General features: G+C 38.8%; 1 protein-coding gene across 5 annotated transcripts; it reads right to left on the bottom strand.

The window, feature by feature from the left end:
- Positions 1 to 142: 142 nt before the first annotated feature.
- Positions 143 to 19,438, bottom strand: LOC103057108 (uncharacterized). Of its 5 annotated transcripts, none has more exons than XM_088149188.1 (10): positions 18,696 to 19,423; positions 16,407 to 16,493; positions 12,426 to 12,504; positions 9,795 to 9,909; positions 8,263 to 8,447; positions 6,105 to 6,259; positions 5,735 to 5,897; positions 4,168 to 4,326; positions 3,384 to 3,548; positions 143 to 325 (listed from the first exon to the last, which is right to left on the bottom strand). In XM_088149188.1, exons 2-10 carry the CDS (start codon positions 16,490 to 16,492, stop codon positions 158 to 160), a joined length of 1,275 nt encoding a protein of 424 aa, XP_088005314.1. In that variant the 5' UTR covers position 16,493; positions 18,696 to 19,423; the 3' UTR covers positions 143 to 157. The 5 variants fall into 5 exon arrangements, with proteins under 5 accessions (XP_088005314.1, XP_025024954.1, XP_088005315.1 ...); XM_025169186.2 differs by having other exon boundaries at positions 16,407 to 16,496; positions 18,696 to 19,422; XM_088149189.1 differs by having other exon boundaries at positions 12,426 to 13,923; positions 16,423 to 16,496; positions 18,696 to 19,410.
- Positions 19,439 to 20,133: the final 695 nt, after the last annotated feature.

Below are 20,133 nucleotides of genomic sequence, written 5' to 3'. Positions count from 1 at the left end.
GACTGAAACAAAAGACCTAGTTTAATTTATCTTCAGATATACAGTAATTTCTCTAGGATTTTTTTTTTAAATAGTACCATGTATAAAATACAACTTGATTTAAAGAAACTTTTAAAAACATGATCTTTATATAAGGGCAAATTAACTGTTTCCAACATTAGTTCATTGAAGTACAGTTTGCTGTTAATATATTGGAGATATCTTTCCCTTTTTCCTTCTGAGGAATAGAGGCCATATTGACTTCAGATTTCAAGTTGTTGAGATCACAGGACAAGGTATAAACATGGCTGTGCAGAAAACTGATTTCCTTCTCGTTTTCAGCAATCTGTGTAATAGGAAAAATGTTAATTCTGAATATTGCAATAAATGTACTAAAATTAATCTTAATATTTAATTATATATGTAATTATGGGATATTTGACGTGACCTGATTTCAGCAAAATATAACATACTTCTCATCTATAAACTCAGAAAAATAAATGTTCTTTCAGGAGTACCTACACACTCATAATTCAGTAGAACCTGTAGAACTGAGCATTTTGAAGAAACATTTAAAAGCAAGTTTCTAGCTGTATGATTTTCTCATATCTAATACTAAAGCCCATAGGTAGGGGACAAGAACATGAAAAAAGTATATTCTAGGAAATCACAAGTTGAACAGAAGTTAACAGGGCTGCTAAAAATGATAAATGCTATATGTGGATGTTTTAGCAGGAGCATGGAATTCAGATTCTGGTCTCATTCTACTGTGCCATGATCACGGCCATTTGGAATACTGTGTCCAGTTCTGGGCACCACATTCTAAACAAATAGGCAAATTCATAGAGTTACCAAAACGAGGGGTTTGGAAATTAAGTCTTACAAGGAACGGTTAAAGAACCTGGATATGTTTAGCTTGCAAAATAGAACACTGAGATGAGATAAAATAATCTTCAGATATCTAAAGGGTTGTCAGAAAAGGAAGGGAGTGGACTCATTCTGTTTTACCGGAACCAATGGGTTGAAATCTCTTGGACATAGAGTCAGATTAGACTTTACTTATTAGCTATATATGCTACTTTTTGTTCTTTATCGTAAGAGTTGTCAGCCAGTGATATGAAGTATGTTTCCTTCACTGCAAGTCTTCAAACAGGCTGAATAGCCAACTGTCTAAATGCTTTGGCAGATCTTGTACAGAGCAAGGAGTTAGACTAGATTACTCCTGTCCCTTTCAAAAAGTTTGGTTGGGCCCTTAACAATTTTTAATCACAATATAAAGTTTCAGAGACTATAACATTATCTACTGAATTTTGTGCAGTAAATGAGGATGCTAGTCCACAAAGCTTGTATCACAATACTTAATGCGGTTTAAGATACCATCAAAGTTTTTGATGCTGAGTCCTGGAATTTGCTACTGTAGTTGTTACAGACTCTAAAAAAGTCGGAAGGAGATGAACTTTCCCGTTCTGAAATGGATACATCCATTCTCCCAAGACATTTAATAAAGGCATCTCTAGTGTGGGGAAAATATCTTCATAGTTCAGGTACCCTATCAGGAAGATTGATTTGGCAACTACTTTCCATCCCTCGCTTGCCTCATCCTTAAACTATTTGCAACCTGCTCAGCGTGAAGAGGAACCAAGCCTGTGAATTAGGTTAGGCTGAGAAAGACTGACCCAAAATCATCCAGTGAGCTTCCATGGCTGACTAACTTCTACACTTACATGTCAAGGAAAAAACAACAGAAGCTGAAGCTAGCTGAAAAGTGAACCCTACTAGGTAAAACAGGTTCAAGGATCTGCTTGTTAGTACAATAACAAAATACTATACACTGGTGAGGGAAAGTCTGTGAATCCTTCAAACTATCTGTAATTCTGCAGTACTGTGACCTTCAAAGTGACAATGTGATCAGAGCTTCATCAAGGTTCTATTAATAAAGAATTCACAAAGAGAGTGTATTGTGTCATGTCTTTATTGAATACATTGAGCCAACATTCACTGATTTTGTTGGAAAAAGTATTAAGGCCCTAGGACAGTCAGCTTTTTCAACGGATACTCCATTGATCAGATGACTATCAGGTGTGAGTTTGAAGCGCTCTTTCCCACAAAAGATAGAACACACACATTGGTTGCCCCATCAGAACCTGCTGTTTATGAAACAAGTTTATGAAAATGAAACGTCTTGATCCAGAGATCTCCATGAACCTCACAAAAAGGGTTATTGATGCTCATACTAGAAAAGACTAAAAAAAGGCTTACTGAAACTTTGCTTCCTATCACCCATGGTCAGGCAGTTAATGGTATTGCGTTTTCTCCATTTATAGTATAACAGTATATGCTGTTACTCTTTTCAGGAATGGCTGTTGAATAAATGTCACTCCAAGAGCAAGAGGCTGCCTCTGGACTTGGATAGCTTTTAGACATTGAGGTCCATTACCAAACATTAGTATGTCTCTGTGAGCCAAAGCTTAAACAAATATGGGTCATGCAGCACAAAAATGATCCTAAACAAACAAATCTACAACAGAAAGACTGATAGAGAAGAGTGTTTGCATTTTGGAATTGCTGACTCTAAGCCAAATGAAATGTTATGGCATGACCTGAAGTGAGCAGTTCACACAAGACAGCCCCCAAACATCCATGAGCTGAAGTAGTTTTGTAAAGAGGAGTGGACCAAAATATCCACACTTAAGCAAGGGGTTTATTAACAGGACTTAGATGAACTTCAGATCACACTACAGGTCACATACTGCAGGATTATGGATAGTTCTAGTGTTGACAAACTCTTGTCATTGTAAGTTATATATCTAAAAGCCTCAGGCCATTTTATAAAGAACAGATTTCAACTTGGCATACACTGTAAACCAACTACATGCCTCTGAAAGAAATCCAGCAGAACACAAAGGCTTTGCCCTTTGCTTATCCCAGCATCTCATATTCAGTGGCATGTTATCCCTGTACATGAAGGTTCCACATAACTGCCATCACTAATCATAATCACTTATGAATCCCTCTTTGAAGCAATTTAGCAACTAAAACCTGATCAGTGAATTTTGTAATCTCAGTTCACCTACTTGTTTAAATTGCAGCCATGAATGCATAGGTTGTTTTTAGTTCTTCCCCTCCCCACTCACCCTGCAGTTCTTACAATAACAAATAGCAACCTTACAATTTTTTTACAGGTGCTTCTACCACATGACTCACAGAATTGTATGTAGCTCTCTAATTTCAGATTTCACAAATACTTAGTTTGGGTCATAATGGGTTGTTTGCTGCATCTTATATTAGACAATTATTAAATAGGTGGAGCCAATTACAAAGATTCTGTGTGTGGTTTCAAAATATTAAAAGCATCATAGAAAGCATATAATAAAAAGTATGTTGATTAAGCATAGCACAGATACCTGTTTGTGTATTTGAGAAATATGTTCCACCCAATGATATTTCTCTGTTCTCAGTTTAGAATTTTCCAGTTGCACTCTGGTGTGTTGATTTTCTAAATCAATTAGTTGTGTTTGAAGATGTTGCCTTTTGTGATCCATAGATTTTCTTTCTTGTAGATGAAGTACCTATTTGCAATGGTTTTAAAATGTATTAGTGTCTAAACCTCAGTTTCATTTTAAAAATTTCTACTTAATTAACATGCTTTGATCACAGGCTTCCTTGATTTTAAAGGAATAAGCAAGGTTGTTCAAAAGTGATATATTAATACATTTACATTACATGCATGTTACATTTACTGGCACTTCTTGTAATAGCATTATTTTAGACAATGATTCAAAGGCTATCTTAATTTTATCCTTAATTGTGCTGGTAAAATTGTATATGGTCTTAAGCATGCTTCATGTATGAGTGAATTGATATGCCAAATGAGTGTAATCTTTTTCAGGTTGAGGATAACACTTAGACTGTCAAATGGCATACCAGGAACCACATTCCACAAAGTAAGATCAGGATAAAAACTAAATTTGATTTAATTTAAATTTAATTTTGACTCTCTGTAAAATCCAAGGGGATATTACTAGAATTCCCTAGTACAGAAAGAGAGTTTATACTGGCTCTTGTGTTTGGGTTTAATAGTCACATCCTTTGTTTGAACCCTTGAAGCTGTGTTTAGCATTCTATTGCAGCAGCATCTATATTCTGCCAGTGGAATTTGGTTTACATAAAATATAAGTATGTTACAACCTGTTCCTGGGCTTTAAGAACCTTCCGTCTTAGGTTCGGTAACAGAGTCTTCAAGTAGGTAAGTCCCAGCTTAAGTTGCCGTTCTTTCTCTCTTCCTAATGCTAGCTCAGACACCCTTCTTGAATAGGAAGAAGTCTCCTCCTCTCTCAGCTGCCTTTCCTACAGCATTTGCATGAGTTAGACAGTATATTAGTAAAACTAATCATGGTATCTGTTCCTCTGTGCTGCTGCTATTTCTCTTCTCATCCTCACATAATTGTTATAAGACATGCAAAGGATTACATATCTACAATTTCTTTAAAATAATGAGTATGTTGTATATGCAATCGCTACTTCTAAGACTAAGTAAAATGTATCTTCTATCTCTTGGCCACCTTGGGGCATTCATCATAGAATGTATATATTGGTAGGGTGATTTAAAGAATAGTTGCCATGTACTGGTCAGAAGTGGAAACACTGTGACCATTTTCAAATAAAGTACTCCTTTAGCCATGCAAACCACTCTTCCATCTTGGATTGATTCCTGTACAGAAGGTATATGCTACCACTTGATCTCAGAAACTCTGTATGATTTGAATGCATCTGTCAATGTGGAACTACTTATGCCCTATTTTAGGGAATCATAGATTCTGAAGCTGCACAGCAGCTGATACTGATATTCTGATAGGAACATTGAATTCAAGGGAATTACCAATGCAACAGCTTTGTACATTAGCAGCTTGAACCTATTACATTTAATTGCTGCTTTGAAACCAAGAGTTTGGTTTATAGCAGTAACAGAAGCATAAATCAATCACCAGGTTTTGACCTATTTGCACCATCTTATCTGTAAGAAAGGGCTGAGCAACTAGGGATACAAGTGATTTCATATAGACCTTAGCCTAATTTCAGTCTTCCCATGCAAGAGATCAATTCAGTTTTGGTAAGAATTATTTTATTCACTGCTGCATGGAAGACAGAGGTATAGAGACAGAGGATATCAGAAAGAATAGGAGTCCCCAATCACTTTTGGCCTCCTTGAATCCTGGAATCTCCTCCCCAACAGTGAAAATACGAAGAAATGCTTTGGGAGAATAGCAGTAATAGTATGCTCTCAACTCCTAAGCCATAAAATTCCTATTGCTACTCTTCCAAGTATAAGACAGAATAGAATTCCCCAGATGGTCCCCTGCTGTTTTGGCCTTTATGGCTATTATTATACTAAAATTCTTCAAATTTATGTTATATTTTGTACCTGTGCATGCATTTTTCAAACAATGTCCTGCAATGTATTGTCGAAGGCTTTCACGGCCGGCATACGATGGCTGGTGTGGGTCTTCCGGGCTGTGTGGCCGTGTTCTTGAAGTTTTGTTTCCTAACGTTTCGCCAGCACCTGTGACCGGCAGTGCTGGCGAAACGTTAGGAAACAAAACTTCAAGAACACTGCCACACAGCCCGGAAGACCCACACCAGCCAATGTCCTGCAAGTTCCATAATTTACAAACTACAAATCTTGGAATGAAATTTCTAATCTGTGGTTTCTTCTAATCTTTTCAAAACTGGAATCTGAGGAACAGATAAGGCCTACCTGGTTTAGATGCTTGATAACTTTCTGCATTTGAGCTTGTAAAAGGCTATTCTCCTTCGTCAGATGTCTACAATCTTCTGCCATCTTGTTGAGCAAATACTTATCCTCATCAGCTGAAAGCTCATTTTCCTTGAGGATCTGCCTTAATTTTTCGGCCTCCTGACTAAGCATAAATCATTTTAAATATTAGCTGACATGGATTATTCAAAAGCAGTTTTTATTTCTATACTAGCACTATCTCTCCCGATATTATTAATATACTATGCTGTACTATAGATGATTATGAAGAAACACTTAGCCATCCAGTGTGAACAAGAGATATGGAATAGCTCTGAAAAGATTAAAAGATGGATACTCTGAATGGCCCTACCTAAGTTCCTTAGCAGTAGACTGTTGTGAAGATTGGGAGCTTGTCAATAATTTCTCTTCTAAGTGGTAGAGCAATGCCTGCAGTTGTGTGCACTCTGATCTGCGTTCTGAAAGGTTTTTTTCCATTTCTTGGTGTTGCCAAATCTGCTGCTGACACTGAATAAAACATACAATAAAAATGAATGCTAAATGTTCCCTAGCCCCAAGCTTTGCTGCTGTTGTGGTAAGTATCATTAAGGGCTTTTCTAGTGAGAGTATAGAATGATCCATTTCTAGCATAAGAAATGTACACTTATTATCTGTTGCTTATATGGAGTTCATATAACTCTTCCAGGCTGCCCATCTGTTATCAGATATTGCATTTTTCATAACTCTAGATCTGTGTATCTTGTTTCTTGTGTATAAACTGGCCTTCGCCAGATTTTAATTCCAGTCTTACTATAATAATTAGAAATTAACTTAATGTAGAAGCACATCTCCATTTGCCCTAAAAGTGGGCTTGGATGAACCTTGGGATGCAATGGAGAATTTACATCTCAAGCTACATCTGTAGCACATTCTAAAGGCTAGTGCCTATCACAAAGCTGCACAGTCTAAAGCAGTGTTTTTCAAATATGAAGAGGTATGGACTTCAACTCTCAGAATTTCCCAGCCAGCATGCTAACTGGGGAATTCTGGGAGTTGAAATCCACACATCTTCAAGTTGCCAAGTTTGAAAAACACTGGTCTAAAGCATCAGACCTCTAAAGGCCTGAGCGTGCAGCCCTTAAAGACCATCCAAAATGCACCATTTAAAGCAACATTAAAAAAAAAAAAAAGATCAGTAAATGAAAATTCGTTTTTGGCCTGGCCTCAGATGTTTCTTAGAATGTCCCCACCCCCATGATAGCAAAATATAAGTGCAGCCCCAAGCTTGAAAATAGGGCACATTCTTGATTTATGAAGACCCAGTGACATTCCATTGTGAGTGGCACATATCTGCTTCCTATATGTGTGCAATAATGGGAGCGCAAAAAAACTAAAAGGGGCCATCCCTTCTCCTGTCTGTTACTATGAGCACCAGTGCATTAACAAGTATGGTGATTTTTTTAAAAAAGGCAAAGCATGTGACTAGCCTCATCTTCCATGCTGCATTCACATTTCAGTAATCTTTATTTGAATTTTATTTTAATATTCTTGTTGGCTAATGTTTCCTTCTGGTAGAAAATTAACTGTACCCTCCCCATTGTGGACTTGTTAGCATGCCAGTATTTGCAATTTTAGAAAAAGCAAAAAGAGTTTCATGACTGCAATAGGGACTGCTGAGGTTAGAATACTCCAATAGTGGAACTGGATCAAGGAGGATGGAAGCATGCCTTCATTGCCCACTCAGTTCATACATGGTGATCAGCCAAAAGGGAATTAGTTAGGTTAGGACCTGGCAAATTCAGTGAATGCAGCTACTATAGTTTGGACAGCATGATTCGTGACTTAATGTATTATGTGGTTTAAGCAAATCATGCCTTAGGATCTGGCGTGAACCAGGTCACAATAAGGCTTCAATTTTTTCTGTCCATAATTCCCTGGAAGCAATGTTCGTTTTAATACTAGAGCAAGCTCTGAATAATATTAATTTGCATTGGAGCAGGCATGAACATGAGTTTAATGCTCAAGGCTTCCCATCAAAACTATGGAGGCTGTTGTTTCGTAGCAAGATTGAAGGCTTAATTGACAGAGATCATTGGGCATTTCACAGAACCAAAGTTCCAAAAATCAATTTGCAGGAACTAAGAAAGTATAAAATAGATTCAATCTTCTTCAAATAATCCAAGTCACAAGTTTTTACTTTATGTATGAGTAGGTCTATAGAATGAAGAAAGTTTTCAGAACTATTTATGTTTTAAAAGTTTGTGCTTAAGAAAACGGAATTATATTCCTCTTCAGGAATGTAATCTTATTCAGATGAGCAGAAACAGGTTAAAGACACACAGTTTAGGTAAATTATAGTTTAGGTAATAAATACATACTATTTGCACATTTAAGAAAGAATTGTCTATTTATCACAAGTCTCTCATTTTAAAATTCAAATTAGTTTAACCCTGTGTGCCTCTAACATAGCAATAACTCTCTTACAAATGCATTTTTTGTAAATGTATTACTTAACTGCAATAGCTTCTTACTTGTGATTCCAAAAGACAGACAGCATGTTCTTTTTCTTTTACTGAATTCACAGTCTCTTGTATTTCTCTCTGAATTTTTAGCAGATCTGCTTCTTTGTGTGAAATATCCTGGGTAGAGTGTTCAACCATTTTCTTCAGTTTTGTAACCTCCTCCATTAATAGCAGCTTTTCTTTAGCACTTGCATCTGCAGGAAATCATCAGGATCGCTCCACACATTTAAAATACGCATGGTCTTCCTGTAAACATCTATTTCCTTTCTTATGTGACTGTTTAGCTGAGTTATGACACTAAGCCTCCAGATGTTTCTGAGGCTGGAATTCTAAACGTAGTTATTAGGAAAGATAACCTACTGAAACAAAGCAGGGCTCACGTCCAAATGAAACATGCTTATAATGTGCAAAGAATGAGAACAAACAATATTTGAGGTGCTGTAGCACCTAATGTGCAGCTTTTTGAAAATCACTAAGTTATTCATATTTTGAAATACATAGACAATATATACAGAGTTTTGTGTTTGTATTTTAGCATCCCTCAGTCCAAGAAGATAGGTAGGCAGATTTGCAGTCAAAATCTTGGGGCTCTTTTTCCTTTTGCACATCTCCCAAAGAAGCTTGGGTTACTACTTCTGACAGTAATGCAGATGGTGATGCTGGCTCTAGCAATTTGAGTCTCAGTGCCATCCATTATTGTGATTTCAGTGGGGAGGGAAATATCAAACTATGCCAGAGACACTCATCAGAGTTTTATTATAAAAGAGGTTGAGGGCAGTGGTAAATTTAGGGATGAATTGAGGGTCCTACAGCAGCAAGAGCTTTTCTTATGGAACTCTCTCCTCTCATGGAAGAAGTATAGTGGATGTTGTTTAAAAAGTTTTAGGAAACAAACATTGGTGCCTTAATCCAGCTAGCTATCTATAAGGAAAGTTGTATTAGAATGTGAGTAGACTCATATATCATGTTGAGCAATGATAATCTTGGCTTGCAAACTGAGCCCAATTGGCTGGGCTTACAGTATATAGCTATTATAGTTTATAAACCATGACGTACGGTTCACAGATCAGAGACTGTAATGCAACATGGATAGATAGCATCTGCCTCTAAAAGGGTATTCCAATGGACATCTAGCAAATATCCATATTTCCTGATCTAACAAATATTGGGAAAGCCTGCTCCTCCATGAGGATTTCCTACACTGCTTAGAGTAAGATTCTTCTTTCTTCTTTTCTTGGTGGCTTCCAAACATGTTCATCTAAAAAATGACAGCTTTGCTTGGTATTACAAAGCTTTGATTATAACACAAAGCTCCTGTGTCATGTAAAACAAAAATGAATTAAGCTCATGAAGTATTTGCAATATAGGATATGGCTACATAAAGCAAAGAAACAGAAACAGAAGCAGAAAACTTCTAATATATTAGCCTTCTCATAAGAGAAAAATGTCATACACAAAATTCAACAGAACTCCAATTCATATTCATAAATTTAGCTTAATTGCAAGAATGACACCCCATGAGAGGAAGAGTTATTTATTACCAGACAGTATTTGAAGACGCTTGTGTATTGCTTGAGTTTCAGCTTCATAGAGCTTGGTGCTGTTTTCTTTCTTTGCTATATCTATTTCTGTTGTGTTTATGATAGCCTCCAATTCCTTTGAAAATATACAGTAGATTAATTTCATGCAAATGGATTTATTTGAGATAAAAGACTAAGATTAAAGCTGACTAGTAAATCAATAAAAAATACAAGTGAGATCCTCCCTAAACTACTGCCATCAAACTACAGCTATCATCATGATTTAGGACTTCATTTCCCATCATTCACAATCAGCATGGCTAACAATTGAAGTCTAACAGCCCAAGATGGCATCTCATTGGGGAGAGCTAGGCTAGGTCACAATTGCTGGTGATGCACACTGATTCTTCACAATGTCAAGAAACTCACATTCAGCTTACATTCTGTACCCTTTTGTATTTGTGTTTCTTAACCCAGCAGTCTCCTAAACAAGTGCTATCCTTTCTGCATTAGGACAAATATGTTATCTATAAAACAAATTATAAGAAGTTGAGTGTTAGAGTGTTTAAGTTTGGAAGAAGAAACATCAATAATCTGCACTATGTTGATGATACTACTCTGATAGCTGAAAATGCAAGCGATCTGCAAACTCTAGTAATAAAAGCCAAGGAGCACGGTGAACAAAATGGGACTAAGATTAAATATAAAGAAGGCCAAACTAATGGCAAGGTACAGCAACCAGCCTTAGAACTGACAGGGAAGATATTGAAACGATGGATAGCTTCTGCCTTTTAGGTTCAACTATCAAAGTAAAGGAACCAGCAGTCAATAAATATGCCACAGACTAGCGTATGGTAGCTGACTAGCTACAGTAGAGTAGCAATTAAGGTTTTGGAAGAATATTCAGATGCTGGAATATGTCTATACCTGCTAAGAATCACACAGGCAATGGTTTTCCCTGTGACACTACAGAAGCAAAAGTTGGACTTTGAAGTAACAAGATAGAATGAGTATTGATGTTTTTGAATGTTGGTGTTGGAGAATACTACTAAGAATACCACAGGTAGCCAAGGAAACAAACAAATGGATTATCAAATAAATGAACCCAGAGTTTTTATTTGAGACACAAATGACCAGGCTCAAATTATCATACTTTGGACACATTATGTGAAGACCTAGCTTTGTAGAGAAATCTATAATGCATAGAAAGGTGGAATGAAAGAGAAGAAGGGGAAAGCCAGCAGCAAGATATATGGACACAGTTATTGCAGTGATGAGTGCACCATTGGAAGACTTGAAAGACCAGGTTGGGTACAGACATCATGGAGAAAATTTATGTGGTTGCTAAGAATTGACGCTGAATTGATGGCATATAATCAATTAATAAGATGTATATACAAAAAAAAATTCATGTTTTTATATTATGTCTTATACTATGACAGTTTTTAAGCTTTTAGCATAATTCAGAGCTGAAATGTCCAAAATATTCAAGAGATTAGAAGACAGCAAGAAGACTCCAAGGAAACTGCATGTTTGGTCAAGTTGATAAGAGGGTTTCAGAGGAAAATAGGCCATGGGTAGGTAGTCAGGTTTATTTTAAATGACAGGGCATTTTGTTCATGTCTATCACCACAACAAAATATAATTACTCTAGGAATAGATATTTACTGTATACTTGGAAAAGATATAACTGATTCAGAAAGAAAAGTTTACTAGGTAAATTCAGTGATTTAACCAGCCAAAAGACATTTGAGGAACTACTGGGAACAGATGAACGATTTCACTGCTAGAGCAGCATTAGCTTTCTGCTTCTTCCACAGAGAGCTCTGTGGCCACAGATACCAGTTGTGTTCCCTTATCAGTAGAGGGCCTTCTGGGGTCATGTAGAATGTTAAAATATAAATCCCCCTCATTTCCCTAATTGTATCGGGAAAAAAAATGCACATTGAAGAAATAAAATTATGAAAGCTTTCTCTAGTTCTCAAGTCTGAACCCTGCCTATATGACTGTTTGATCTTAGGAAGGATTTAGCGTAATGGTGAGAATGTTGCATTAAGGCTGGGAAGACCCACATCCAAATCCCCAGGCAGTTATAAAGCTCAGAGTTATTTTAGATAATCACTCTAGCCCTGTTTACATATATACTGAGTTTGACTGAACCATGGTTTATTGAATGAACCTTATTACCTCGGTTTGCACAATACACAGAATTAACCAAAGTGGCTGCATATCAAGCCATAAACCAGTGAAGAAAAGGCAGAATACAAATGCAACACATGAAGAAATAAATACATACTCTAAGCAATTACAAAGATGGGTTCTTTCTAAAAAAACAGGTAGTTATGTGATGATATATTATAACTATTCAATGTTTATAATTTAAATAAAATGAAAAGACTATGCTATAAAGACACAGTGCATTCACACTTCTGTACATGCAAATATATCCTTGACGATTTTCCTTTATTAAAACTGACACATTTTTTAAAAAAAGATATCTTGACTATGCCTATAGAAATGCCATCTTAAAAGCAACATGACAGTGCTGTAGAAAGAGCATCTGATATGGCTACAGAAGCCTGTGGTGATCTTTGACCTTGAAGCCACATTAAACAATGCAAGAGAACCAAATAAACCCTTAACAGAAGTTACCTTCATTGTTTGCAATAACTTTTCAGCTTTTCTGTTAACTTTAGGTGGAATGTGTGTAGCATTCTTTGCCTTCTCTCTAGTTCATGATGCATGACTAAGGAACAATTTTTATGATGTTTGAAATATCAGTTCCTAGTTTCAGAAATGCAGTGTGTTAACATCAGAAATATGTTAATAATCTTGAGTCGTCTTATAAATTTCCTCCTATCTTCACTCTCAAAAAATTCAGCTTCAAAAATGCTAAATTTCTATTGGCCACATGATTTTGGCACCCCTTTTGGAGCTCAAAATATACATGGTTTACATTTTGAGGTGGGAATTAATATATGTTTTCTTCAATTGTCCTAGAAATAATGTGTTATTTTTCAGGGGTTTTTTTAACAGTATAAAGGAAAAGTATCCATATGTAATATAAAGGAGGGAATAAAGATATTATTAGGCCTCCAAGCTTGCATTGTTCTCTTGGGTTACTGAAAACAGTTCTGACATATAGACCAGCAACAGTATCAGGCCTTTGAATATGACATACATAAAGGGAATGAAATGCTTTGGTTTGAAATGAAAAGTTGGTTCTGGTTCTTTGTCACCATTCCCCACTACAGGAAAGACCTATTTGATTGATGCATCACAGGTGCTCAGTGGACTCTGTTTGGATCCAGAGGAAACTTGGGGCTGTTCCTGAGTCTCTAAAAAACTATATGAGTGAGGCCTTAGTCACTGCCTCAAATAAGGGGGTGACAGCAGCCTTCAATCAGATTGCACATGGGTGAACTCTCTGCTCATTAAACTTCTCTAGTTTTCAGAGGGGCTTCAGAAGATGAAGCAGCAGTAGAGGTGCCTAGAGCACCATTGGAGGAAAACAGAGTGAATCCAATCAAGCACAGGTAAGAACCTTTCTTAAGGGTTATCATCACAAGACGATAAGAGAGGCAAAATGTTATTACTTCAGCACTCTTATCACATCTAGATAGCCAGCCAGCAAGCCTATTCAAGGTGACCTGATCTCTCCTAGGTAGGGATGGGCCTAAAGAATATCTGCAGGGCTTCTGTGAAGACTGCTTGAGGCATTTGTTGGATAAAGTCACTTGGATCCTTTTTGACCAGCTGTGCAGGTCCTTTGGAGATGACTGAGATATGGTCTAGCATGGTTATCTGGGAAGAGTTTGAGCCTGTTGGTCCTGAGGAAGTGAGCAGGGTCATTAGTGCTGTTAGTATGACCACCTGTGTATTCGTTCCATGTCCCTCCTGGCTGCTTAAGGTCCTCTGGGAGACTATGAGTGTTGGATCCAGGCAGCAGTGAATGCATCTTTGAGGAAGAGGCTGGTTTCATTAGCTCTTCAAAAAGCAGTGGTCCACTCCCTCCATCTCTGTCTCTGGATCCAATGATTCTAGACAATTTTCATTCTGTCTCCAACCCTCTCTTTTCAGGGAAGTTCGTTGAGAAAGCCTGCAGCTCCAGAGAGCCCTGAAGGAAACAGATTATCTGGCCTCTTTTTAGCTGGGTTGGTGTAGAGAGTAAGAAAGATTATTTTGATGGAGATATGCAAAAAATGTTACCTAGGCAAAAGGGGCTAAAACATTTTTTAAGTCCAGAACATCCAGATAACACTTGGAAGTGTTTTGGACAGAGCCTTCCCTAATTCACTGAACTGGAGGAGGAGGAGGACAATCAGACTTGCAAGATGTTGTTATTTATAGCTAATTTCAATAAAAATAGTTTTAACTTTCCTGTGGAGTTGATTTCATGGTCTGGTCTACCTAGTTGGACCACGTTTTCAGTCTAGGATATAGCACTAAGACAGCGTAGTTCACACTGTTGACCTGAACCTGATGCTTCAGATGTGTTGAACTGAATGACCTGTAGTAGAACTAGGATGGGGTGGGTGCATCCATCTTGGCTCTTAATCTCTCAGCAGCTTTCAGTACCATCAATTATTATACCCTCTGGATCAGCTTTGAAGGTTAGGAGTGCAAAGTGTTACAGTGGCTCTCCTCCTTTCTCCAATACTGGTTCCAGATGGTGCTGATGGGGAGAAGTGATCAAGCCATACACCCCAGGTTTGCAGGATTTTTCAAGTTTCTTCTCTCTCTGCTCCTATTTAATATACAGTGGTACCTCGGTTCACGAACTTAATTTGTTCCGTGACTCTGGTCGCGACCCGAATTGGTCACGACCCGAATCAAATTTCCCCGTATTTCAATGTAAATACGGTTAATCCGTTCTGACCCCTCCAAATTTGGTCGCCAACCGATTTTGGTCGCGTCCCGAATCAAATTTCCCCATAAGGTTCAATGTAATTACAGTTAATCCGTTCTGAACCATATGTTGTTGTTTTTTAAAACCACAAAAATATGACACAAAGTACAGTACGAAGAGAGAGAACGCTAACCTTGCTCGACGTGACTTCTGGCGTGGAGGACAGGAAGGCGGGTGGGGAGGCGGTTATTGCTTGGAGGGAGAGTCCCTCTCCCTACAGGAAGCCACGACCACGTATCACGGGAGGGAAAATGGCCGCGGATCCTGTTCGTCACCCGATCCGGCGTTCACGAACGGAGGCAAAATTTTGCAAACGGAGCTGTTCGTGACCTGAATTGGTCATGAATAGAAGCGTTCGTGACCCGAGGTACCACTGTACATGAAACCCGTAGGCAAAACCATCCATAGTACAAGGTTAAGTATCATCAGCTTTACATCTCTTCCCCAGCTGACCAAGTAATAGCATCAAATTTATTTCTCAGTATCTGGAGGTTGTAGTGGTCTGGATGGGGAGGAACAGACTCTGCTCAATCTAATCAAGACTGAGTGGCTCTGGGTTTAGGCCCTCTGGATCTGGAGACTTTCCATATTTAGTTCTGGGTGGGACTGCACTCCCCCAGACATAACTGGTGTGCAATTTGGAGGTTATCTTGACTTTTGGCTCCTGCTAGACGAGCAGGTGGCAGCAGTGATCAAGAGGGCCTTTGTACAACTCCATCTTGTGGGCCAATGGTGCCTGTTCCTCAATCAGGAGGCTCTGCTCATGGTAACTCATACTTTGATTACTTTCCACTTGGATTATTGCAACGCTCTCCACATGGGGCTACCTTTGAATACCATCCAGAAGTTACAATTGGTCCAGAATATAATGGTGCAGGTAGTTAAGGGTGCCAATATAACACCACTACTGCACTGGCTTTGTATAAGCTTCTGGGTGCAATTCCGGGGACATGTTATCACCTATAAAGCCCTTCATGGCACAAGGCCATGTTATTTGTGGGACCACCTACCTCAAATTATGTCTGCCAACCCCATGAGATCCAACAGACTGGGCATGCTTCAGGTCCCCTCCATGAAACAATGCCATCTAATGGACCCAGGAGACATGTCTTCTCTGTCATGGTACCTGCCCTTAGGAACACATACTTCTCAAGATTCAGATAGCCTAACTTTGCTGGCCTTCCATAAAGTTTCCATAAAATAAACTAGTTTTTTCCTCTGGGCATTGGGTTAAGACATTAGATTAGCTCATCTGGAAAACTAGTTTAAGATTTTGAAGATGTTTTATCTTTAGCCCCTGGGCTAGTTATATTGCATTGTTGTGATTTTTTTATGTTTATAGTTTATCTTTTTTCTTTTTAATCCTATGTTAGCTGCCTAGAGTCACATTTTGTGAGTTGGGTGGCCTTACTAATTTATAAATATATAAGTGTTATTCCAATTTTAGTGTTGGAAACAGAGAAAGTACATGAGATACTGTTAACAAAAGGTGTGACTTAATCTTGTCCTAAATAAAGAGAACTGAATATCGGGGAAAGGGGAAAAAAAACCTACTGTATTGTGTTTTAAGAGCAAATTAATCCAATAAAATATATTCTTTCATAACCAAAAAGACATTGATCTTGACATTCAAAACATAGTATATTTTAAAGCTGTTAAAGAATAACGCTAATTTGGTACTTCAGAGATACTTGTAATAAAATATCATTATTTTAAAAGGATATAGATAAGCTGTCTCACATTCTAGTAAGCAGATTTGTTTTTGCAAATTCTTTATGTACTCAACTTCAATTGAACTGAGGGAGTCCATCCTGCTAAAAAAGAGGAAAAGCAAACCATAAGTTAATTTATTAGAGGCTATAGATTGGGGGGGGGGGGAATGCCATTTTCATCTCTTTGGTACCAGCAAGCCAATTAAGACTTTTAAAGGTTTCCAAATGAATATTGCATTTCTTTTCTCATCATCTACATAAACTCACTTGATTTCTTGATTTTTTTATCCAATTTATAGGCCACTTTTAATTATAAAAAGTAAAATAAAAATAAACAAAAGACAAAAAAGAGATCATCAGTGGCCTGAAGACAACCATATAAACCAACCAACCCATTCCTCCCCTCACCGCCCCCCCCATCCCTGCTATCAAATAAGAGGTCAACCATTACCCTGCCCCAGACTCTGGGAGAATACCCAGGTCTTTAATAGCTTCCTACAACATCCTCAGGATGGGAGCCATTCAGATCTCTGTGGGATGGGGGGATATCAGTCCAGAGGGAAGGCACCCTAAGAGAGAAGGCATGCTTCCAGGCTCCCACTAGATTTACCTGCTTTATTGATGGGGCCTGAACATGCCCACTCTTCTGAGCAGATATGTATAGGACTGAAGTGTATATGCTACTGAAGCTTAATATTGGATCTGCCCAAAGATTTCATTATGGGCAAACAGCCTTACTGAGTTACTTGACATCTCCCCTATTGTTTGTCCTTAACATCAATTAAATCTCTACAAGGTTGATGTCCTTTTGATATTTTCATTTTGTATTTCCAAGAGTTTCATGACACATTTCTACTACATTCATGAATGTATTTTGTTGATCATTAAGCTCTAGTTTGGGGAAGCATGTTTAGACAAGATTATTCCTATAGTTTATAGTATATACAGTTGCAGTTTTGAACTCAGTAGAATTTCTATCTGAAAAACCTGCACAGACTGGTGGTATCAAAATGCATAATGAAATTCTTTATGCGCTATTCCACTGGCATCACTCAACTTGCTCAGGAAGAGGAGCCTATTGCTATGCTCTGCTCTTCATGCCTGTGAGGCTCCTGAATGCATCTGATTAGCTGTTATGTGACACTGAATGCTGGATTAGACATGTGTGATCCTGCAGGGCCCTTCTTATAATCTTAAAAGGACTTCCATCTGGCTTGAAGAGACATGGATTGGACCAGCAGTCAAGTGTTAATATACTCCAGCCATTCATTTTTGCCTCAGTGTTAGAAACTCAATTATTCTGTTACATAAAAAGCAATCATAGCAATACTAGTCCAGGGAAAAAGAATCCAAACCCAGACTTAGATAACAACTTTGTTGGGGCCAGACAGAATGACTGGGCAAGCTTTCAGGTTCTCCAGAACTTTTCTCAGTCAAGCTGCTACAAAAAGAGGGCCTGGGGAAGAAGTAAGGAAGTCCAAGAAGCAGATGTGATGCCTCAGCTCTGCAGCGGCAGACTAGAGTCATTCTCAGAGTGCAGACTGTAGAGGAAATGGGTTGGTAAGGGCAGTAAGTGCATATTGGGGCTGCTATTAACAGAGGAGAAGGAATGATGATACCACTCAGGCTTGATGACCCACTCACTTTTCTACAGACCCCACCCCCACCCCATTTTCCCTCAATATAGATTTCAATATAGATTTCTGATGGAGATGGTGAAACTGACCTTGATGGTTGAGAGATTCACCTTCCAGCCTAGCTAGGCGGAAGAGCCATTTGTTCCACCTGTTGCCTCAGTTTCCTGGCTGTTGGGGCTGCTATTAACAGAGGAGAAGGAATGATGATACCACTCAGGCTTGATGACCCGCTCACTTTTCTACAGACCCCACCCCCACCCCATTTTCCCTCCTAGCACCGCCCACTTCTGAGCTTGCATCCTGAACTGATTCAGGAGGGCGAATGGGCTCCCCCAGAGGTCCCTACACTAGCCCCAGGACAAGAATAATGGTCCTTCCTTCCCGACTCTGGAAGCACAAAGCCCAATAGTTCCTTCTACAGCTGGGAAACTGAGGCAACAGGTGGAACAAATGGCTCTTCCTCCTAGCTAGGCTGGAAGGTGAATCTCTCAACCATCAAGGTCAGTTTCAGCATCTCCACCAGAAATCTGTCTTGCCTGGTGATGCCCACCTCACGAACGATAAAGAAAAATGACGCTCAGGGAGCCAAAGAACCCTGAGCAGATCGCTGAGCTTTGCTTTTCACTCTGCCTCCTTTGAAAACGCCCAGCAGCTATAAACTTACCTCCCTCCCTCACCGACCCCTTTTTCTCGAAAGGTGAACTCGCAGCTTGGTGGGGAAAAGAACTCTCGGGCCAGATGGGCTCCTGTTTGTTGGTTGGCTCTCGGCGCTGCTATAGAAACCTTTTCCCTCCCCCGCCTGCACGTCACGCGCAGATTCCTAGGAAGCTGCCGGAAGAGATCGTGCGGTTGGCGGAGCAAGCCAGGAGGGCTCTCCGTTCAGCGTGCGGGTGGTGAAGGATCTCAACATTCACGGCAACTCTTCTATTGTTAGTGCCGCTTTCTTCTGCCTGGAAATCGCCGAACGGCCACGTGGGCTGGGAATTCGGACAGTTGCCAACACGTCTGAAGGGCTGGCTGGTGGGGATAAGCTTTAAGCAAGAGGTTGCTTAGCAAGCAAAACTCTCGTGTACTAAAGAAATCTATGGCGATCGGAAATGTTCAGCGTTCTCTGAAAGGATCTCAGTACAAGCGCTATTGGGGATGGGGATGTTTCCGTATGATTAGCAAGTGGATTAAATGGTAGTGCCTTTAATGTTTTCTTTCAGCCGAAGCTTTAACGTGAAGATATTGTTGTAAAATCTTGTTTCACAGTGATTCTAATAACAACAGATGCCCCCTTGGGGATTTCTTTTTGGTTTCGTGCCTGATTTATTTAAATAAACAAACAAAACTCCAAAGTGTTGTGAAAAATACCCCATACAGAATATGTTTCTCTAAAAGCTGACTGAAAACAAGCAATTTAATTTATGTATATCTATTCATGGTGATGACAATTATGCCATATTAGTTTTTCTCTGTCAAGCACTTGCTGGCTAATAAAAACAGAAAACATACTTAGAAGTTTCTGTATTTTTCAAAGGGAGATTTTCCTGATTTGCTGTCCTTTTGGCCTGCTGATCTAACTCAACTGATAGTAATGTCCAGTGTGGGTCAACCTGGAAGCAAGCCTTATAGCTTGCAATGAGGCTTGCTCCCAGGTGTGTGTGCGTGTGTGTGTATGTGAAAGGTTGAGTTTGCATTGCCTGGGAGGTTAAAATGTGGCTGATTAGTTGTGCTGCATGTTTGTGAACCCAGTCACATTAATTCATGGTTCAACTCAAATAAGTGGATTAAGAAACTTTTTTTAAATAACAGACCATCATTTTGAACAACTCAAGCTGTGTGTATGTGTGCATTTAAGATTTTTCATCAAAAGGCTAACATTTCATCAGAGAGAAAGCAGCACTGAATATAATAAGTGAGAGGGTTTTTTTTTTTTTTTAATAAACATGTGGGAGCTTTATTTTCCAGGCTGTGATTCTGTCTGCATATCAACTGGGTCAAGTAGCTAGATGGAAAAAAAGGTGCAGATGTGTGACTGCACTTTTAATAGTTGTGTTGAACTGAGAATTTGTCATAAGAAGGTGCAGCCACTGAAATTCCCTCTTCTTCATAATAGA

The sequence above is a fragment of the Python bivittatus genome, unplaced genomic scaffold (genome assembly GCF_059951505.1).
Source record: "Python bivittatus isolate LINGU-HERP-01145 unplaced genomic scaffold, Pbiv_v1 ctg000590_np1212, whole genome shotgun sequence".
NCBI classification, from domain to species: Eukaryota; Metazoa; Chordata; class Lepidosauria; order Squamata; family Pythonidae; genus Python; species Python bivittatus.
Note: the sequence above shows the minus strand (reverse complement) of the source record. Positions and strands in the feature narration are given on the sequence as shown.

Excerpts from the sequence above, each read along its gene's own strand:
- LOC103057108 (XM_088149188.1), bottom strand. The coding sequence starts at position 16,492 with ATGGACTCCCTCAGTTCAATTGAAGTTGAGTACATAAAGAATTTGCAA. Across the intron at positions 5,898-6,104 it reads TCTACTGCTAAGGAACTTAG|TCAGGAGGCCGAAAAATTAA; the intron begins GTAGGGCCATTC and ends ATTTATGCTTAG. Across the intron at positions 4,327-5,734 it reads TTATCAAGCATCTAAACCAG|GAAAGGCAGCTGAGAGAGGA; the intron begins GTAGGCCTTATC and ends CAAATGCTGTAG.